The sequence below is a fragment of the Danio aesculapii genome, chromosome 23, assembly GCF_903798145.1.
Source record: "Danio aesculapii chromosome 23, fDanAes4.1, whole genome shotgun sequence".
NCBI classification, from domain to species: domain Eukaryota; kingdom Metazoa; phylum Chordata; class Actinopteri; order Cypriniformes; family Danionidae; genus Danio; species Danio aesculapii.
The window spans coordinates 30,688,252-30,710,923 of record NC_079457.1 but is presented as its reverse complement, the minus strand read 5'-3'; the positions used below and the strand labels follow the sequence as shown (position 1 = coordinate 30,710,923).

The 22,672-nt window shown below is 35.5% G+C and overlaps 1 protein-coding gene across 1 annotated transcript in view; it reads left to right on the top strand.

Moving 5' to 3' along the window:
• nkain4 (sodium/potassium transporting ATPase interacting 4) overlaps positions 1-22,672 on the top strand; it is a 130,376-nt gene that overhangs the window by 33,061 nt on the left and 74,643 nt on the right. The window contains exon 2 of the mRNA XM_056448772.1: positions 14,271-14,408. Coding sequence (XP_056304747.1) covers positions 14,271-14,408 — 138 coding nt within the window. The remainder of the gene's footprint in view (positions 1-14,270; positions 14,409-22,672) is intronic.

The following is a 22,672-nucleotide window of genomic DNA, read 5'->3' as shown; positions in this document are numbered from 1 at the left end:
ATCCATACAGCAATATATCCAACAACCTGTATCCTGTCACGTTTGTACACGTGTGTATGTGTGTGAACTTTGTAACGGCATTGTGTGTTACTCATCATTGCAGAAAGGCTTGAATTAACTCCACAACAAATACATCAAATAATCATTGGGAAGTTTCTTACTGTAGTATTTCTCAAAAACGTTTCGTAAGATCTGCTTCCTTTATGTCTGTCTCTTTTTCTGACGCAGCCAAGGTGGAGATTGAGGCACAGAGAAATGGTGGGCGGGGAGAACTAGCATTAAAGGCACAGGCCACAAAAGCAGCCACATAGTGTTCAGAGCAGAAAATTCCAACATTCTAAAAGGTATAATAAATAATCTAATGGGTTTTTTTGAGCTGAAACCTTACAGACACCTTCTGTAGACACAAAAGACTTAAATCTTGAAAAAGGGGTTAAATCGGTGCCCTTTAAAATAAAAGTGTAACCTGTTTTTTTTTTTCCTCAACCGTGTTTCTTGTGCTATTGATGGATTTCCAGCTATAGAAGAAAAAAATAAATGACGGCAAAAGGCAGGGTCATGGAAAGGCAATTATTTCTGTGTTGTGGTTGAGCTTTCATCTATGTGGTGTTTGTACAGCAGTCTTGTTATCAGGAATGGAAAACAGCCACCACTTTATCAGTAGAAAGGATGGGGCAAAAAAAAGTGCTGACCTCCCTAAGGGTTTGGTTGATCTCTCTGATGTGGGTCAGAGGAAGAGGGAGAAGGGACTGCATGGAGAGATGGATGCCGTCACGGGTCATGCTCTGGAAATCACACCCTCACTATCATTCACAAACACTGGGGTGTGTTTGCATGCGTGTCTCTCTGAATAGCTTTGTTTGCACAGTAGGCTATGTTTTAATGCACTTTTTAAATATTTTTCATCTGGATTCAAATGAAGCAATATGCAATTACATGATAGCATTGTAAAAAAATTTGTTTTGATTAGATTTCAAATATTGGATGCAGTAAATATTTTTTAAAAGTGTGTTCAGGTCATAAAGGTATTTATTAGATTAAAATAAAGTAAAATAAAATAAAATGTCATAAAAAATATATTATATATACACAATATATATATATTGTGATGCATTTTAAAATGTCTTTTATTTCTGCGATCATAACTACAGACCTCAGAGTCACATGATCCAGCAGAAATCTCATTAAATTCTTTTTAACTGAGTTTATTATTGTTGTTTAAAACCATTGTACTGCTTATTTTTTTTTTTTTTGTGGAAACTGTAACATGTTTTTTTCGAGGATACAGTTCTGAATGCAATGTTTATGAACATTGTTTCTTCAGTTGACCAAACAAAAAGACATGCAAATTCATGTTAGCAATATGCTAACAAGATAGCTGCATGGCAATTCATGCAATATGAATGTTAAATATGTTAGAAACATGCTAAATATGGTATGCTAGCATGCATAGAACATGTTAAAAGATGTCAAAAATTTAAATGTGCTAAAAATACTAACAACATAAATTAATATATTAGTCATGTTAAACATGCTAACTTGTTTAAAACATGTGCTATCCATATGTTAAATCATGCTAGAGACATGTTCACTCCATCCATCTAAAATGTAGCATACTAGAGTTCAAATGTTTGCAAATTGCTTATCATGTATTAACATAGGCGTATACAGTAGCCTACATAAGATGTTAACATGCTAAAAACATGCTGAGTTCATGTTAATTCTTTTTATTGTGTTAATTCATGTTAGCATAGTGTCAAATATGCTATTTTTCAATTATAATGGCTGTTAGCCATGTGTTAAAACAAGTCAGAGACCTTAAAAGTTGGAAAACGTGCTTACTCATGCTTTAACAATGTCAATTCTTTAGCATTGTGTTAAGCAGGGATGCTAAATGAATGCTAGTAACTTTCTCTAAAGGCAACATTAAAACTTTTGCCTTTTTAAAGTAACTTAATAAGATTTGTCAGTTCTAAATTAAAGTTTCACATCAAACTTTACTCATCTAGTTTGAAATGAAGTCTTTTGTAAGATTATAAATGTATTTGAGATGACTTTTAAATAGTTTAATGCATCCTTGTTGACAAGTATCCATTTAGCCAAAAAAGGCTTCTAGGAAATGTAGCTTGCTGAGCAGTTAAAGTATTTGTTGTAGATGGAAAACTGTTTCGCAAAGTAGGCCTATAATAGCTTATATAACAGGATTTTTCTCCCCTGTGTTTACTAAGCAGCTGTACGGATTTATTAGCAGTGAACAATGACTCTTTTTATTGTTACTTAGGTTTTGGAGAGATGGAAAACTTTTTTTACGTTCTTATATTGGACTTTATTCCCAACTCCACCTTCGTTAACACTCCCGCAAACATCATCTCCGAATGATTTGAAGGATTACACACACACTTTATGGGATTTGCTGCGATTTAAACAGATGATTACCGCAGCGGAGCACGGCCTCGTGGTAATCGATCAGGGACAAAAAAGGTGCATTACACAAGTTGATTTGTGGACTAGCTGAAGCTAATCTAGGGGAAATGGCTGGTTTAAGGAGCGGGAGTGAATGCGATATGATGGAGATCAGAATACTTTGCCAGGAACCTCCGCTTCATCTTTCAGCCTCTAAAAGCATTCCTCCATTCCTGCACGTGATAATGAGTCCCACAAGTGAAAGAGCCTTCTCCTCCTTCATCATTAGCTGTTTGCTGCAAACAAGCCATCTCTCGCCTTTTATTACTTCTCACACTTTCTAGATGTTTCTGTTCAGCAATTAAAGTCGGTTAGATGTGTTAACAACAAAGTCAAATGTATGCTTTACTACAGTCATAAATTGCAGTCCTCTGTATCAGGATTGGTATGTTTAACTTGATCTACATTTACCGGCCACTTTGTTAGGTACACCTGTCCAACTGCTTGTTAATGTAATTTTCTAATCAGCCTATCACATGGCAGCAACTCAATACATTTAGGCATGTCGACATGGTCAAGATGATCTGCTGCAGTTCAAACAGAGTATCAAAATGGGGAATAAAGGTGATTTAAGTGACTTTGAACGAGACATGGTGGATGGTGCTAGACAGGCTGGTCTGAGTATTTAAAAAACTGCTGATCTACTGGGTTTTTTACACGCAAGCATCGCTAGGATTTACAGAGAATGGTCCGAAGAAGAGAAAATATCCAGTGAGCGGCAATTCTGTGGGCGCAAATGCCTTGTTGATGTCAGAGGTCAGAGGAGAATGGCCAGACTGGTTCCAGCTGATAGAAAGGCAAGAGTAACTCAAATAACCACTTGTTACAACTGAGGTATGCAGAAGAGCATCTCTGAATGCACAACACATCCAACCTTGAGGCAGATGGGCTACAGCAGCAAAAGATCACACCGAGTGCCACTTCTGTCAGCTAAGAACAGGAAACCGAGGCTACAATTTACACAGGCTCACTAAATTTGGACAACAGAAGATTGGAAAATGTTGCCCGTCTGAGTCTTGATTTCTGCAGTGACATTCGGATGGGAGGGTCAGAATTTGGTGTCAACAACATGAAAGCATGGATCCACCTGCCTTGTATCAACGGATCAGGCTGATAATGGTGTGGAGCGGTGGTCGGGAACCTATGGCTTGCGAGCCACAAGTGGCTCTTTGACCAAAATACGTGGCTCTCTTAAATAATATTTTTCAGTAAAAAAATAAATAACTGTCAGATAACTAGAAATTTCCTATTGAAAATACAATTACAGTTCCCTCATTATTGTAATTTTTTTGGAGAAAAAATAAAAAAATAAAAGCTTGACGTTGCTATCAATGCGTGTGTGCGCCGCTGTGAATAAACATACGCTTCTATGGTATATAATCCTGAGTAATATCGAAAGTTTCAAAATGAGTGGGCAGAAACATTTGCTTTTATTGAAATCTCTGGTGCTCTGCTCTGTCTGATTTGAACAAAACGCATTTCCTCTGGTAAAAAATCAAATGTTAAGAGACATTTTGATACCCACTATGCAGCCTTTGTGACCAAGTACCAGCCGAGCGAAAGCCTAAAGAAGGCGTGTAAGCTCCAGCATAAAGTGCAAACTGGACAAAAACAGCAGGGGCAGGACGGGAGTTTGGACAGGGGCATCTTGGTTTTGATGCAGTCAGTTTGAATGCTGCGAGTTCTGCTTGTGCTTGCCTTATTGAAGATCATGAGGTAAAGGAAACCCTTCACAGATGGCGAATAAGTCCTGTGTGTTAAGTAAGCAAATGAACTGTTTGCGGCAGTGCCTTATTTGAGCTGGATTTTGCTCCAGGAAATGTCAGATATTCGTGTTTTGCATTCCGGTATTTATTTTAATTGATCCGGCATTAACTGGTGAGTGTTGAATTAGTTACCTGCATGTTTGTTTGTTTTTTTTGTGTGCATGCGTGCGTGCGTGCATGCACACATTAAGGTGGTCATTTTTGACCAATCAGCTTGCTTACATGTACAATTACTCTCATTGCTTGGTGATTATGGTTTCGCGCACAGTGAAGAATGGCACAGTGGCCTACCTAAATAATAACCGTGTTTTCAAAATGCCAGAGGCAGTCAAGCATTTATATATTTTAAACACTAGTACGTTAAACCTGATTATGAGCCTGATCAAGAGAGAATGAAACTGCGTAAATGAATCAGGAGACAGACCCAAAGCGATCTGAATTCAGCCAGAAAACATGCCGAAAGAGGTAACTGGGCTTATCTTGAAGATTAGATGGAGTGAGTCATTTTCGCCTGGCACATAATAGTGAAGTGAACTGAATGTCAGTGGTGTTAGTAAACTGAATAGTGATGTTTCATGGTTTTTTCACTGTAACCACTGAGTAACGTCATGTTCCGGTGTCCTGACAATTTATCTATCAGATTATGCTACCAACATTTTATATATATATATATATATATATATATATATATATATATATATATATATATATATATATATATATATATATATATATATATATATATATATATATGTGTATATATATATATATATATATATATATATATATATATATATATGTGTGTCACATGGCTCTTTAAGAAAATAAAAATCAGAAATGGCTCTTTGTTGAAAAAAGGTTTCTGACCCCTGGTGTGGAGGATATTTTCTGGCATACTTCGGGCCTATTAGTAGCAATTGAGCATCATGTCAACGCCACAGCCTACCTGAGTATTTGCTGACCATGTCCATCCCTTTATGACCACTGTGTACCTGTGCACTCTGTCATAAAGCACAAATCATCTCAGACTGGTCTCCACAGTCACTAAATTTTAATCCAATAGAGCACCTTTGGGATGTGGTGGAATGGGATATTCGCATCATGGATGTGCAGCCGACAAATCTGCAGCAACTGCATGATGCTATCATGTCAATATGGACCAAGATCTCTGAGGAATATTTTTAGTACCTTGTTGAATCTTCTTAATCAGTTCAAAAGGGGTCCAATCCGCTACTAGTAAGGTGCATCTAATAAAGTGGCCGGTGAGTGAATATTTACCTCTAAAAAGCTTTGTGGAATATTTTTAGAGCTTACCTTTTGGAATCCTAAATTTAGGACTGCCCATTATTTTTGTCCATTTATACTCTCCTAAAGTAGTTTAAAAAAAACTACTCTCATAAAAAGTTTCATTTACATACACAATACAAAGCTGGATGAATATCGGTGAATTGATCCTTTAGGTCTGTGGACTCACTGTCATTAGCGTCTTCATATCTTGATTTTGCAGTGAAAAGAAAAAAAAAAGCCCTGCCTGAATATCTTCAGTCTGACGACTCAATTAGTTTGAGATCTATTCTGTACCCTCAGTCCCAGCAGACCTGACCACATTTTCTCCTATTAATCAGCTCATACACCAAGACAACCCCAAAACCCAGTCCAACACACTCTTTTCTGTGCAGCCGGGACAGAAATGACATTCAAACACTGAAGCCAAAACTCAACAAGCACAATAACAACACCTGCCAACATGTCTGATCTGCCTAATTCCAGCACTGACCAATGACAGGCTACTCAAACAATGATTTCTGCTCATCTGATTTTGTGTGTGTGTGTGTATGTTTTATTTTATCCTCTTGTGCGTCATTAAAGGTTATTTGGCCTCTCTTTTTTCTGCTAGAAATTGGTCGCCATTAGCTTGTGAGTCCTGAAGTTGGATTCAGTGTTGCCAACTTATTTCAATGAAAAAACACTAAGCTTTGCTCAAAGCCGCTAAGGCCCAATCCCAATTCTACCCTTTAGCCCTTCCCCTTACCCCTAACCCTCGTTTTGCGCGTTCCTGTGAAGGCGTAGGGGTGTCCCAATTCTCTTTAGCTTGAAGGCATAGGGCTAAGGGGAAAGGCTAGAAAATTTCCCAGAATACACCAGCCACAACGGCAGCATGTCTGCAAGTCAGGAGATCCACAAATTTTTTTTATTTGTCATTATTAGAAATTTTTACAACAAACAAGCATATGTTTTAATACATTCATAACAGAGTATGTGTTTTACTGTCATGTTTAAAAAAAAAACCCAGCTAAAACAAAAACGGCTAAACTCACTATCTATAATCTATAATAATAACTCCTGTATAGCAGTCCCACAACATTCTGACACTTGATGACACTCAAATACCCTGTCAGAAAGTCTAGTGGCTGGGAATGAGCTTTTACAGTGTCTGCTATAATGTTAATGTTGTTTTCGTGTGTTTACATAGATGAATATGGCCACTGTGTAAATGCACAGTACAGTTACAAGCTTATTGCCACATTATATCATTATGATAACATGATATCGTTGCCTTCAGTGATTTCCTGAAGATAAATACCAATAAAATAACACAACTGGAATGACTACAGCAGGTCGCGATCATCTGATCTCATATGAAGCAAAAGATCGCGATGACATATGATGACATTTGCAGGTGCTGTAGTGTTGTGCAGTCCCATTTTTTAGGGGTAAATTTTGAAGCCCTTCCCCTTCACACTCTGATTGAAGGGCCAAGGGGAAGGGGTTCAAAAATAGAATTGGGATTGTGCCTAAAGGTCGCTAGATTTCATCATTTGTCAATTTTAATATTACTAACGTCATCGTGTCCAGCAGTTTTTGTTCACAGTCTATGGTTAATAAAGGAGTTTATATTTGCACTACTCTTTATAGATGCATGTCAATTTAATTAAATGTACTGCTGTTTGAATACAGTATATCAGTATAGATGTATAATGAATTTGCAGTAGTCTCTCAGACGTAATAAACTCTGAGAAATAAATAGTTAATTTTAAAAGAAAGGAAATGCATATCGGTTTGACTGTTTCGTTGCAAGAAAAAAATCTCACGCTCGCGGTTTCTAATTATTTGCTGTTGGTGTCCAGAGGAACAATCTGCTCTCAGGCTGCAGGTATAAGAGACTGCTATACGAGGACTGGGACACTTGTGAATGCTCTGGGACGGGGAGGGGCTGACGCATCACCCGCAGCTCGTTGAAAAGAATAGGAATGGTACAGTACAGGCACATGAGAGTCTATAAAATTCTCCAGTAACACCAAAAAAAGGTTGCTAGATTTGTCACTAGGTTGGCAAAACTGGTTGGATTGTAGTCAATATTCAGTACTTCTCTGGTTTAAATTTAAGTAGAGCAATAGTGGAAACCAGTTGACATGAAATTAAATGTAGCTTTTGGAGAAATAGTGTATTTTCTTGGCATTTTAAGGCAGGTTCAATGTTTTTTTTTTTCATTTGTGCTGATTACTAAATGTAAACAAAGTTTAAAATAATGGTTTATTGACATTGATGGTTCCATGAAGAACCTTTAACATACATGGACCTTTTTGATCTCACAAAAATTCCTTAATCATGGAAAAGGTTATTTTAGTTTGTTAAAGTTTCTTGCGCTATGAATTCAGTTGCCTCAATTCATCTTTATTTCTAAAGTGCTTAGATTGTGTCAAAGCAGCTTAACATAGAAGTTCTAGTAAATTGAAACTGTGTCAGTCCAGTTTTCAGAGTTAAGTTCAGTTTAGTTCAGTTTAGTTTAATTTTCACTGCTGAAAGTCTAAACACTGAAGAGCAAATCCATCAGTGCGCAGCTCCACAAGTCTCAAACCAAGCAAAACAGTGGCGAGGAACAAACTTCACCAATTAACAAAAGTGAAGGAAAAAAAACTCAAGAGAAACCAGGCTCAGTTCATCAGTGGGTGTTCAGACTGGCCCACATGATCAGTTGGGAGACTCGTCTGTCACTTGTGTCTTTCAGTACTCAGTCTCATGCTCTCCACTCATTCATGAACGCCACACCATCTGCTCAGGATACGGCCTGGTCTAGGATTATGGATACCTCTAGAAGTCCTCTATGGTTTGCATCATCTCTCCTCAGGTCTTGGATCACATCAGTGGCGCTGCACAATCTTTAGAGGACTTGGGATACCTCCAGGCGGAAATAAAGAACAAAGAAAATAATTAGCATAGCCACTGTTCATAGTGTATTTGAACAAGAGATATATCAATGCAAAAATGGGTCTGTGAAGAGCTAGTAGCTTTTGAGGAACTGTTCTTTCATGGCATCCCTTTAAAAAAACAAACAAACAAAAAAAACTTTCTGTTTCTTTCTGGCACCTTTATTTGTACAGTGGCGATAGGTCTTTTGTTTCTATGAACTTTCCTCATGCAGTCACTGATTCTAATGATCTAATCTCTAAAATTCTAATCTTCATTCGTTCATTCATTGCTAGTATTTTTCCTCTACTATTGATTAAATAGAAGTTCTACATGTTACATTAGTAATGTTTTATTTTTTTGAATGGCTGAAAAACTATTTGGTAGAAGAATGTGCTGCAGTATCCTGGACGAGACCCCAATTCTTTGTTGTGAAAGACATTAAAACTATTTATTTTTGCAGTCTATGCTAGTATTTTTTTTATCACCGATTAAACAGAACTGCTACATATTTACAGTATACATTTTACAACACGGCAGCACGGTAGCTCAGTGGTTAGCACTGTCGCCTTACACCAAGATGGTCACTGGTTCGAGTCCCTGGTGGGCCAGTTGGCATTTCTGTGTAGAGTTTGCATGGTCTCCCCATGTTTGCGTAGTTTCCCCCACAGTCCAAAGACATGCACTATAGGTGAATTGGGTAAACGAAATTGGCCATAGAGTAGGAGGATGTGTCAATGAGTGTTTCCCAGTACTAGGTTGAGCCTGGAAGGACATCTGCTGCATAAAACATATGCTAGAATAGTTGGTGGTTCATTCCGCTGTGGCGACCCTTGATGAATAAGGGACTAAGCTGAAAGAAAATAAATGAATTTTACTCAACATGTCATCACTTTCCACATGAAGTCACTGATTTTAAGGAGACAAACGTCCATTTAATCAGTCTTTTCACTACTCATCTTCTTTATTCTCTCCCTTTGTCATTTATCACTTGCTTTCAATTGTGTCCGCACCCGTCTGTTTCCTCATCACTTCATCTCCCTCATTGTTTTCCCTTTTCTTCCACTCATCTGTGCTCATTCTCTCCTCATCCATCACCCACTCCCGTTCTTTTCCTGTCACATCGTGTGTGTGTGTGTGCGTGTGTGTGTGTGTGTGTGTGTGTGTGTGTGTGTGTGTGTGTGCGTGTGTGTGTGTCATCTACTCCTGCTGTCTGTTTCACACATTGTCCAAGATGTTCAGCTCTGATCAAGCCATCATGGCAGATGCTTAATTGCGTCTGCCAGCTCTGTGATGTGCCACAGTCCCACAATCCCCTGGCACCACCGCTTGTATGGGGTGCTGGTCTTTGTCAGACTGGATGCTGTGTTTCTTGGCATTTAGCTCCGAAATGTCAGCAGGACAGACGGGAAGTAAATAGAAGCGGACAAGTTTCTAAATGCAGAATCCAAGGCTTTCGGGTTTATTTATTAAATTGCTTATTCCGAATGGTGTCTCAGGCCTCTGTGTCTGTTTTGATCATTCTGCACCACTTTGGCTGGTTTTTTTATTTATTTTTTATGTACTTGCTGGTTGAATTTGCGTTTTAACAAGCATTACGAATGATTTCAACGCATGTCCTTAACATTCATAAAGATAAGAAATCCTTCAAATGGCAAAATAAATGGGTTTTAATTAGTGTTAGCATGTTTAGTGTTTAGTGTCTTTAGTTGGCAGCTAGCTCTCTGCAACTTTCAAATGGTCACCCACTGAAGCGAAGCGGGGCTGCGCCCGGTCAGTACCTATATGGAAGACCAACATGGGAAAGCTAGGTTGCTGCCAGAAGTGGTGTTAGTGAGGCCAGCAGGGAGCACTGTGTGAGTCCTACAATCCGAGTATATTGATGTGGACTCTATACTGCTCAACAGCAATAAAAAACCTTTTAGGTGTTCACTTTGCACTGGTAGAACACTGTTAAAAAGTTAACTCAGCTTAAAATTGTAAAGCAACTTAAGTTGAGTCAACTTAAATCGAGCCAAGTGCAGTACCCGGGTTAAAAGTTTAGTCAACTCAAAAACAAAAACAAAAACAAAAAAAAAACTGTGCAGAAAGTTGCCTTACAATTTTAAGTTGAGTCAACATTTTATTATACAGTGAATGAGATCAGCAGTATTTTATTCTCAATCCCTTCTGTTTGACATTTAATTGGCATTTATGACTCTTATACCTTACACATTCTCAGTGCAGCTCCGTGAACATGTAAAACAGGCTGGTTTAATTATCTCAACACCGTTTCCATTTCATCACAATTTCTCGCAGCATTTGTTGCTTTTGCTAGCAGTTCCACCTCTTCTCCTCTTTCATCATCTCACAGCAGGCAGCAGTCGAGCACACCTCCATTCATTCTCATTAAATGTCATGTTTCAGCACGTCTCTCTCTCTGCACCTCGCCACCATTGTGCTGCGCAGATTAGTGCACTATGTAAATACACTCTTGAGTAAATGCATGCTAGGATGATAAAACAAGCTGTCTGACGTGTGAGCAGTTTAAAGAGCCACTTTGAGACGCTTGGTGATAAAACAAGTGTTTCGGTCTCGTTCAGAGGCTCTGCTTTAGCACCAGGTAAAGAGAGTTCTCTTAGGAGACAGTCATTAATGCAAAAGCATGATTTATTACTGAGCTTGTGAATCAAGTATTGCTCTTCTGAATCTCTTAAAATGAGGTTTCACTATTATTGTTGGTTTTCTCTTATTTAAAAGTAATTGTTTGTTGGTTCGCAAGGGTTATATTGTTAATTACTAACATAGCACATGATGAGCACAAAATGTTCACATTCAAGTATCATTCACTTTAGATTTTTTTTTCTTTTTACTTTTTAGGACAATTTTTCTTTAGGTTTTGTTTTTATAGCCATTAAAGAATGTTCCCAGAATGTTGCAGGAAGGTTTTGTGCAGTATTTTAACAAGTTAATAATATTTTTTATGTATTAACAGTGTTCAGTAAGGCAAAAATGACTGACAATGTACTGTATAAAGTTGGAATAAAGGACGAGGGATTTGGTGTAACTTTACCATAAAAAAAAATGTCATGGTTCACTTTTTAAATGTGGTTTCCTTAGTTATAACAATGCATTATGCCAGACCCCCTAGTTTTTCACGATTTATTTTGTGATTTATGTTGTTTTTTTTGCTAATCATTTAAAAATGATTGAAAATGTATAAAATTTAATTAATAAAAATGATTTTGTGGTGGTAATATATATATATATATATATATATATATATATATATATATATATATATATATATATATATATATATATATATATTGGATGCCTAATCCAATCTTTTGTCTTCACATGTAAATCACTTGCGCTTCATTGCAGTCATGGCGAAGGGGAGACGTCATTTTTCGTAAGACACTCAAATACATCACAACGTGCAACGTCTATAATGCAACGTCTATAAGTCATGTAAAACAATAAATTACAAACTGAAATAAATCTAATTTGATTATATGGTTTGGTATTTGATGTTTTATGAGATTATTTGTTATAATATCTGTTTGAGATTATTTTGCGTTTAATTAAGAATTTTGCAGGATCGCTAAAATTTGCGAATTAGTTGATTTTGTGTTGAATGCAGCGATCACGGAATCACGAAAAACTAGGGGGTCTGATTATGCATGGTTACATGCAACTAACCCTGAATCTAAAAATTATAATAAACATAACCATATAGTAAGTTCATGTAGTGAAATTATTTTTACGGTGTACTGAAATGTGCAGAAACACTTGCAATTTTACTGTAAAATGAAAAAACAATGAAATTGAAAATAACTAATGAAAAAACAATCTGTCTTTTCATATTTACTTTTCTTTCTTACCTGTCAGTTTATTAAGGATAGAAAAATCTGCTAAAATTTTTCATGAATATAGTGCTAAGCATGTACATATACAGTATGAGTACACCAAACACAAATCTATCTTTTATATTAATATTTTAATAGGATGCTTTACAATATTATATTTGTGCATATACATTTAGTCAGTACTGAAGCCAAATCTGGAACTTACATTAAATATTATATTAAATATATTAAACATTTTTTAAACAAACATAAAAAACAAAAAAAGTAGTATCTTTGTGTTTCTAAAGATGTTCGGTGACTAAAATATTATTAAAATAAATATATCTTCTTAATAAATCTGTTTTGATTTATTTAAATGCTGGTTCAAATACACCACAATCTATATATATGTAATGTATGTATATATATATATATATGTAATGTATGTATGCATGTATGTATGTATCTATGTATGTATGTATGTATGTATGTATGTATGTATGTATATATATATATATATATATATATATATATATATATATATATATATATATATATATATATATATATATATATATATACATATATATATATATATATATACATATATATATATACATATACATATATATATATATACATATATATATATATATATATATATATATACATTACATATAATCACTTAGAAATGGATAAAAATATTCATTTTCAAAATGGAGTGTGCTCATTTATGGTGATATGCTGTCTATCATTCATTTATTCAGTCATTTTCCTTTGGCTTAGTCCCTTTATTTATTAGGGGTCCCCACAACGGAATGAGCTGCCAACTTATCCAGCATGTTTTACACAGCGGATGCCCTTCCAGCTGTAACCCAGTGTTGGGAAACACACTCACATTCACACACATACACCACGGCCAATTTTGTTTATTCAATTTATTCAGCTCATTAGTGAAGTTTTTTTTTTCCCTCTCCGCTGTCGCCACTAGCTTGCATGGTTCGGGATCTGTAGAGCTGCGCATCGTTGGTTTTGCTCTTCAGTGTTTGGGCTCTCAGTGGTGATTTCAAACCACACTGAACTGAGCTGAACTGAACTTAAACACTACAAACTGAACTACACTGTTCCTATTTACTGTGACCTTTTATGTGAAGCTGCTTTGACACAATCTACATTGTATAAGCGCTATACAAATAAAGGTGAATTGAATTCACCTGTACCGCATGTCTTTGGACTGTGGTGAAAACCAAAGCACCCGGAGGAAACCCATACAAACACGGGGAGAACATGCAAACTACACAGAAATGTCAACTGACCCAGCCGGGACTTGAACCAGCAGCCTTCTTGCTTTGAGGCGACAGTGCTAACCACTGATCCACCGTGCCACCCCCTTATACTTTCTCTATTATTAATATTATTATTTGCTGTAAACTTTCTTGGCGTAAATCTTTTTATTGTTATTTGCACTGTTAGTAAATGGCACTGACTGTGTGCTAAGCATGCTTGAAGTCTGAAACTAAACTGAATGCACAGTCTGGATATGAATATTTAAAGAAGTTTATCATTGGTTGTCTTTGTGCATCTCAAATTAGTCTAAAGGTGGTGCTAAACAACTTTCAAAAATTCTGTGTACATTAAAAAGTCTGTAGGATGCAGATTAAATGAATAACTAATCAGATATTTTCCGCTAACTCTGAATGTGTGACAATAAAAATTAAGTTCTCTTCAGATTTTGTGCACGTGAAAGGTGTGTAATGTTGCACTCCAGATGTTACTGCGCTGTCATTATTTCCCAGATGATTTGAATGTGAAAGATTCATTACTGATGTTCTGTTCCTGCAAGAGAGTGTTTTGCGGTTTTCAGTTTGACACATAAAGAGGTCTCTGGTGCCAGAAATCCTTTGATAGTCCTCCAACCAGAATGATCAAAGACTAAAGGGGAAAATATGATCATGCAAATTAGTTGTCTCTGCATGCTTTAAACTTTCCTCCTTCATCTGAATGATCTTTCTCTCTTTTTCAGATGGTGGCGTTAGAGAGGCAGGTCTTCGATTTCTTGGGGTATCAGTGGGCTCCCATCCTTGCCAACTTTTTCCACATCCTAGTGGTCATCCTGGGCCTGTTCGGCACCATTCAGTACAGACCTCGCTACATTGTGGTGGTTAGTAATCCTTTTCTTTAATCTTACTATATTATTTGTCTGTCTATATTACTATTATTCTGTTATCTGACTATAACGAAAACTGCTTATGTCACAATTTATCAATAGAAAAAGAAACTTGAATATTTACATTAGAATCTGCAGAAATTGAAAATTTTCTTCTATAAATGGTAACTCTTTGAATTTCTCTGTGGGTTTTACAAAGATTTATCTATTGAGAAGTATTATAAAGAGCTTGTAACTAAGGCCCCGTTTACACTAGTATGTTGTAGAATGAAAACGATCCGCATCCACACTGGCGTTTCATCCAGTGTTTCTGAACAACTCTCCGTCTACACCACACCACTGAAAATGCACATCACATGACCACACACCCACTCTGGCATGCGCTGCAGCATATCTACCCAGAGAGCTGTGCTCGTCGGACTGTTCATCAATAATCTACCACTGGATCCATTCTCACTATATTTGTTAAACGTGATATTTAATTCATATTGTTTTCTTTATCTAACGACATATTCCCTGACTTTGGTCATTTGAATCTACTTGTTCTCAGGTAACGTGTTTTGGCTGAGCGCAAAAATAAGTTAATAATTAATGTAACCATGTACATTCTGTATATTGACTGATTGCTTGCCTTTATTTCCTATATTGTATAAAGTCATTGTATATTATACTTTTATAAAGGCCATTATTGATTATTTAAACTGATTTTCATTGAAAGAGACAGGGTATGTTTCGTGTTTTCAATGAAAATGAAATGGGACAGTTATGTTATAGGCTCCTTTTTGTTATAAATATGCATACAGTGAAGATGACGATCATATAAATGCGTAGCTAGACGACACCTCAACAATTTTGGTGTATGTTAAGGTAATATCAAAATGAAGATAGGCAGTTCCTCATACCATGATTTCATTTTATTGTTAAGAAAGTGAAACAGCATAGCCAGGGTGATGTGAATGAGGTTATAAGGTACACTGTTCCTGAAGATTTACCCGACTTGACCTCAGGAATTTGTTTTTCATATCAAACTTGCAAAGTCTGAAGTTACAAGGAGAGGATGCAAGACTAAACTGTGTGTGGGCTACTTAATATTGAGGTAAAAGCCCCAATCAGATCAGCCACAACTCCGTTTTCAGATGTCTCCATTTCCCCCATCCACACTGACATGGAGCAGCAGCATTTTAAAATGTAAACGGCCTCTTCAGCATTTCCAAAACGCTCGGTTTTCGGCGCTCGAAAACTCCAGCGACGTGTGGAAAACTCCAGTTACGGATGGCGTAACTGTAGCAAAACGTATGCGTTTTTAAACTCAGTGAATATAGTTTTAAAACTAAAACGTATTAGTGTAAACGGGGCCTAAACCTCATAACACCGCTGGACCTTAATTTCTGTCAGTCAAGTGTCATAGCTCCTCCCACCTTAATCTGGAATGCAGTTCTGCACACTGTAGACTTTCTCTTGTTGCTTCATATGCAACAATTTGTTGTTGGAATAAATAAATAAATATTTTTCTCAAGTTCTCAGCGAATATAGGCAATGCATTTTGGTGTCTTTGAAAAAAAAAAAGATTTATTAAACAGATATATTTATTAAATTAATATTTTAGTCACCAAATAGATTTAGAAAATGAAAGATAATACAATTAAATTCAAGCTAAATATTGCAAAAATAATTACTTCCTACAAAATTAACCTACCTACCTACTAAATTTTTCAATTCCTTTGCTTCTCTTGATTCTTCCTCTTTTTAAAATTTGTAGTTAATATTTTTCTATAACAAATAAATTTGGGTGTACTAGTTTTTGGAGCATTATCGTAAGTTATTTTGTTAGATAAGCTTCAGATTTGTCTTCAGTACTGACTAATCTAATGTATATGCACAAATATAATATTGTATAGCTTCCTATTAAAAATATGAATTTAAAAGATAGATTTGTGAGGGGTGTATTTGTATATCCTGAGCACTTTATACAGTTTTAAAGTCTGTACCCAGGATGCCTTTTGCTTTTTTTTCACTGACTTATAACACCTAGTGACTAATTAAAGAGCACCGATGTGATCGTATACACAAACAACCAGGAGTGTTCTCATTTATGCTGAGCACTCTATATACAGTTCATGTCAGAATTATTAGTCCTCCTAAATTATTAGCCCCCCTGTATGTTTTTTCCCAAGTTTCTGTTTAACAGATTTCTAAACATAATATTTTTAATAGCTAATTTCTAATAACTGATGTATTTTATCTTTGCCATGATGATAGTACATGATGACATTATTTACTAGATGTTTTTTAAATGACTACTATTCAGTATAAAGTGTGATTTAAAGGCGTAATTAGGTCAATCAGGCAGGTTAAGGTAATTAGAAAAATCATTGTATAATTTGTTCTGTAGACAATCGAAAAAATATTGGTTTAGAGGGCTAATAATATTGACCTTAAAATGGGTTTTAAAAAATTTAAAACTGCTTTTATTCTAGCTGAAATGAAACAAATGAGACGTTTTTCAGAAGAAAAAATATAGCAAATACTGTGAAAAAATTCTTGCTCTGTAAAACCTCATTTGGGATATATTTGAAAATAAAATAAAAAACTTTGCATGGTAGATAATAATTTTTTGATATGTATATACTGTATATATGCAAAAGTTCAATGAACATGAGGACTGCAGAAGAGTGTATAGCATTTGTTGTTGAGTCATGTCCAATCATTTATTAATAGCCTTTTCATAGCACCTTGCCTTTTATATCATGACATATCGGCCACATGACAGACCATAACTCGATGACCGCAATGAACTTTATGAGAACTTAATGCAATGCACTTTTATTGTCTGATGTACAGTATATGTGCTTACGTATACATGTGAAAGTAAAGGAGTGACAAGACTGTCAAGTATAGTGACCCATTCTCTGCATTCATCTTCTGCATTTAACACCGTGTGCACACACATATTAGGAGCAGTAAGAACACACACACACACACACATTTTAATTTTTGGATTTGTGGGGACATTTCATAGTTCTTTATTGTTTTATATTGTACCCTATCACCCTACCCCTAACCCAACACTCATTTTCTATCGCCTCACAGCAAGTTGGTGTTTCTCTGTGGAGTTTGCATGTTCTTCCTGTGTTTGCATGGGTTTCGTCTGGGTGTTCCAATTTACTCCACAATCCAAAGACATGTGCTATGAGTGAATTTAATAAGCTAAATTGGTCATTGTGTATGAGTGTGTGTGTGTGTGATTGTGAGAGTGTATGAGTGTTTCCCAGTAATGGGTTGCAGCTGGTAGGGCATCCGCTGCGTAGAACATATAGTTCATTCTGCTGTGGCGACCTCCTGTTTTACCCCTTTTACAAAATGTAAGATAAGTCTTTGGTGAATGTGTCTATAAAGTGCCCAGTGAATGTGTGAATTTTGGAGTAAGATTACATTGTAGTTTTGTTGCCTGTGCCTTTAAATGCAAATGAGCTGGTTCTCCCCGCCCAAAGTTCCCACATGGCTGTTTCTCATGCTGCATAGCGTCAGATGAACAGCAGTCAGTGAAAGAGATGCAGAGATTCAGTTTATTAGTCAAAAATACCAAGTAAGATTATTTGATGCATTCCTGGTGTTTATTCAAGCCTTTCTGCAACGATGAGTCAGGCACAAATGGTGTCACAAAGTTCTTAGTACAAACATGTTTAGCTTTGCTGTGTTTCTGCACGTCTACTTGCAGTTAATATACAATGCTGTATGGACATCCATTGTGCTACTGTACAAAATAAACCGGATTTAATATCCAAATACCGAGACTTCTGTTGTGTGTTTGAAGCATCCACGTATATAATTGTACTGACACTATTCAGCTGTGGTGATTCCAGCAGTTATGAATTAAATATCAATTTTACAGTCTTTTCTTTATACACACATGCAGTGCAAACTGGGTACTGGTGCCTTCATACCTATGTTCCCTTCTTCATAAGCTTAAAAGCCAGTATGCCCTACGTTCAAGTGAATCTTATCATTTGACTGTTCCCCGGGTTATGAAATGGGGTATCATATCTGAAAGACTGCATTCTAATAAAATAAATATGTTATCTAAAGCGAAGCACCGGTATCTTTTGATGTGAGAAGCATTATCTGTGTCTTATGGTGCATTCACACTAGACGCGGAGGAAGTGTCAAGCGCAAGTGATTTACATGCAAATAGACATCTAAACTTCAGCGGACATTCGCGCTGCGTTAACCAATCTTACTGTAGTTTGGAGCTTACTGTAGTTTGGGCGTGATTTTGGCGTAGTGCCTGTTGTTGGTGCCCCGAGGTGAAATCCTCCTACTGACACCAGACAACAGCTCCTCAAACTGGGCTCGGCTCAGTCTGAAGCACCACTGAAAGCCTCCATCATCCAGGTATAGTTTCTGGAGGAGTTTATGAACTAACTTCTGAAAGGATCTAGTGGACTCAAGACAGAGGCCCCGAACGAATCTATGTTGTTTTTCAGCCTTCCTAAAGCACATAAAGCACCTCTACTCTCTCCATTAAAAACCATTTTAACCATTTAGCAACAAAGCTAGAGTCACCAGGCAGACAGAAGCCCTGCGGATGATGCAAATCTGCATCTATTGTGAAGCGAAATTCACACACGATTAAACGAATTTGACACGCAAATGAAGCGAGTAAACTAAAAATATTTATGTGTCTATTTACGCGTGAATATCACGATTTATTTGCACATTAGGGTGGCTCAGTTCATAGTTAAAGAATCTCATGTACTTAGTCTTTTCAAGTATAGCGATAGTACAAGTAGCTTGTAGCATGTGTTTGACAATAAATGTGTCAAACATCTTTCCAGAGATTTTGTTAAGGTTTTTGCCAAAATGAAAGCTCCATGGTTAATTGCTTAGTCTAAAAATCATAAATATTAGATTTGATTACTACTACTAATAATAATAAAAACAAATTGTTAACTTTATTATGAATATAGTTCAATCGTACTATTACGATAAACTCCGGTACTGGGTCTGTGACATCATTTACTTTCGCATTCTTTAAATTTTAAAGGTCCGTACTGACCCAATACCCCCATAAGTGGTTCTGTTCTCTCATCAGTTGGAATAGAATAACTTTTGAATAGATTATGATTGAGACATGTTTCTTTTTTCCTATGAATACTGACATGTGCAGGAAACCAACAAAATTAATTACAGCAACCTAGACCACACAGAACCTAAAAGGTACACTTTCAAATTTATGTTTACAAAAAAAACGCCTTTTTTTGGAGAGGTTTATTATAACGTAGACAACATAAACAATTATTTTAATCACTTCCAACAGTGCTTTATAAAAATTCAAAGGGTTTTCTTTAAAATGATACCAAATTTTTGCATTTACACCTCTGCATGTGGATTTGGCAAGCTTTTCTATTTGGGTTGGCAAAATCCAGGCAGGTTCCAGGTTAATTTGATTATTACTATCAATAATGATAACAATTTATTTATTTATTTATTTATTTATTTATTTATTTATTTATTTATTTATTTATTGTTATTATTTCTTTATTTATTATTGTTATTATTTATAGAGAATTTAATTGGATGTGTTTTACCAATTTGTTCTGTTAAAAAAATAAAAACAATAATGCAAAAACATGGCAGATAAATTAATATTTATGTCTGTTACTTCATAATTTCCCCTTGTCCTGAAGAATAACCAACAAGATTTCTGCCTGAAAGTGATGCTTTGTATTAAATTTTAAGTGTCAGTTGTCATTTACATCTCATTACTATAAAGAATGTCATACGAATGCAGTTAATTTGTATGAATTTAAAGGATTTTAGTAATGAAAGTTAAGTTGTTTTTATTTATTTAAGGTAATAATAATGGTCATGAAATAATGACACAGAAAGCAGTACATTTATTTTATTGTGTCTTTATTGTAAATTTACAAAAATAAAGAAATGCTAGATTTTGTTTTCATCAAAATATGATTTAATTGCTGTGACAAATGACAAGTATACAGACAAATAGACAAGTTCTAGATTTTTTGTTTTTGTGAATTATTTCCAACCACGCAAGCTAAAAAATTGTTTAAATTCAGTTTTGATCTGTTCCTTTTATAATGGACAGTTTTAAAGAAATGCTTATATGCAAATAATGTTTGTGGCTCATGCAAATCTGCTTACTGTTGATCAAAGACCGCAGGCCTCTGAAGCAGAACTGAACGCTTTGCTGATAATGGACTCTGGCACAGACACTGGACAGGCCTTATACTTTGACACATTGTATGGCATTTTAATCCCCTAAATCTGCAACTAATTACCATGAATTAAATGATTAGGGAGTCCAGCTCCCTCTAGTTCCTCTCTGGGTCAGTCCATGATGCAGCTTCACATCAAGTTCAACAGGATTATCAAGCCTTTATTTTAGCTGATGAGATGCGGCGCAAGCTATTTTAGGAATTTTTAATAATCAGTAGCTTTTTAGATGTTATCATACCCCTGTGCTTGAAAATGCATTACACATAATACAATGGAAATTAAAATTAGAGAACAATGGGTTTTTTTTCCACTGAAATAATGTAATGTTGATTTGATACTTTTTTTTACAAATTTAGTTGTGGTCATACCATTGTAGCGGAACATGTTTGTTTGTTGTTTTTTTCTGTTTTTGTTTTTTAAGTAAGACACTTAAATAAAAAAAAGATTTTCCCATTTTTGTGCAGAAAACACAAAAACGAAGCAGTTTACTGACTAGTGGTTTCTTATAGCTATGACTTTGTTTACATAGATTTTTTTTCAATCAGGTTTACATCAGGACTCTGGGCTGCCCTTTTATTATTTCAACATTTTTAACTTGCAAACATTGCTTTGCAAGGTAGACTAAATGAGGTAGACTGAGGTAGACTAAATGGCTTTATTTTGTGGCTATGTGCCATAAAACATAAAAATAGACACAAAACATTGTTCTGAGCTGAAGTAATTCATTAATTCTTGAATTATAGGCAAAGCTGACAGAAGCAAAAATGGCTTAATGGAGCACACACTAACCTACATGTTATTTAGTCACAATATTTTTGCTTATTCAAATTACGTATTTAAAATGAGCTGAAACAACACAGTTCTTGAGATTTTGTTGGGACAACTTTATTGTTTTATGATATCGATTAAGGACACAATTCGATTAAGTTAACAAAATAGTTTTTAGAAATTTAAGTGGACTGAGCATAAAAAATTAAGTTGTCCCAAAAAAAACCCTACAAATTGTGTTTCAACTTAATTTAAATATACAGTTTGAACATGCAGTAAAATTCATTTTTTGAGTGTAATAAGATGTGTAATAAGAGATTTTTTTTAATGATTATTTTTGCTATTTCCACATCAGTGTGCATTTTACAAACTATTAATGGTTTGTTTTTCTAGTACTAATGTGAATTTACGTTTCTGAAACCTTAAAGCTATTTGGCAGGTCATCGTAATGTTCTAATACCACATGAATGTGGCAAAGTTCGAAATTAAAGTCAGATTCCATGTTGTTTGTTTGTTCATGAGAAAAAAAGATATAAGTCATGGGCAAAAAAAACAAGAATGATAATCAGATTTGGACCACAATTTTCTTCACCCAGTGGACAATTTAAGCTGCATTGTTGAATTGATTAACTACAGAGATTCTCCACACATTACATTGTCCTTTCGTGTGCTCATTTCATAGATGTCCGGTACTTGAGTGAGTTAGGGACATTTTAAAGGTGCAGTATTTGGTTTGAAACAACTAACTTCTCTTTTTTTTTTATGGCTTTTTTATTGACCTTCATCTGGACAACCTTCTGCTCACAGCACAAAAAGCCAGAGAGAACTGTAATTATAGTTGCCATTATAGTCAGATAATGAATAAAATTACCAGCAAGTGCAGATTAACACCAATTTGATCAGTGTTCATTTCCAAATCTCTCATTCTCTTATATTGTGCTTCAGATTTAGTATAACTCAATTATTTGTGCAATTGTATGATGTTTCCATTTCTTTTTTTTTATGTATTACGTCTTATGTAGCGTTTTGGGTGTAAGGAAAGTGCAGTATAAATAAAATGCATTATTATTGTTATGAGATATGCTTAAAACGGCTGTTTGGATCACTTCAAGCAGGATTAAGTAGTGACCTGTAAATTTAGGAAACTGTTCTCTAATTATGTTAATGACTGTATATGATGGATGAGTGTTGTTTAAACTAATAATTTTGGGGAAAAATGGGATAAAACATAAATTGCTTTGATTTTTAGG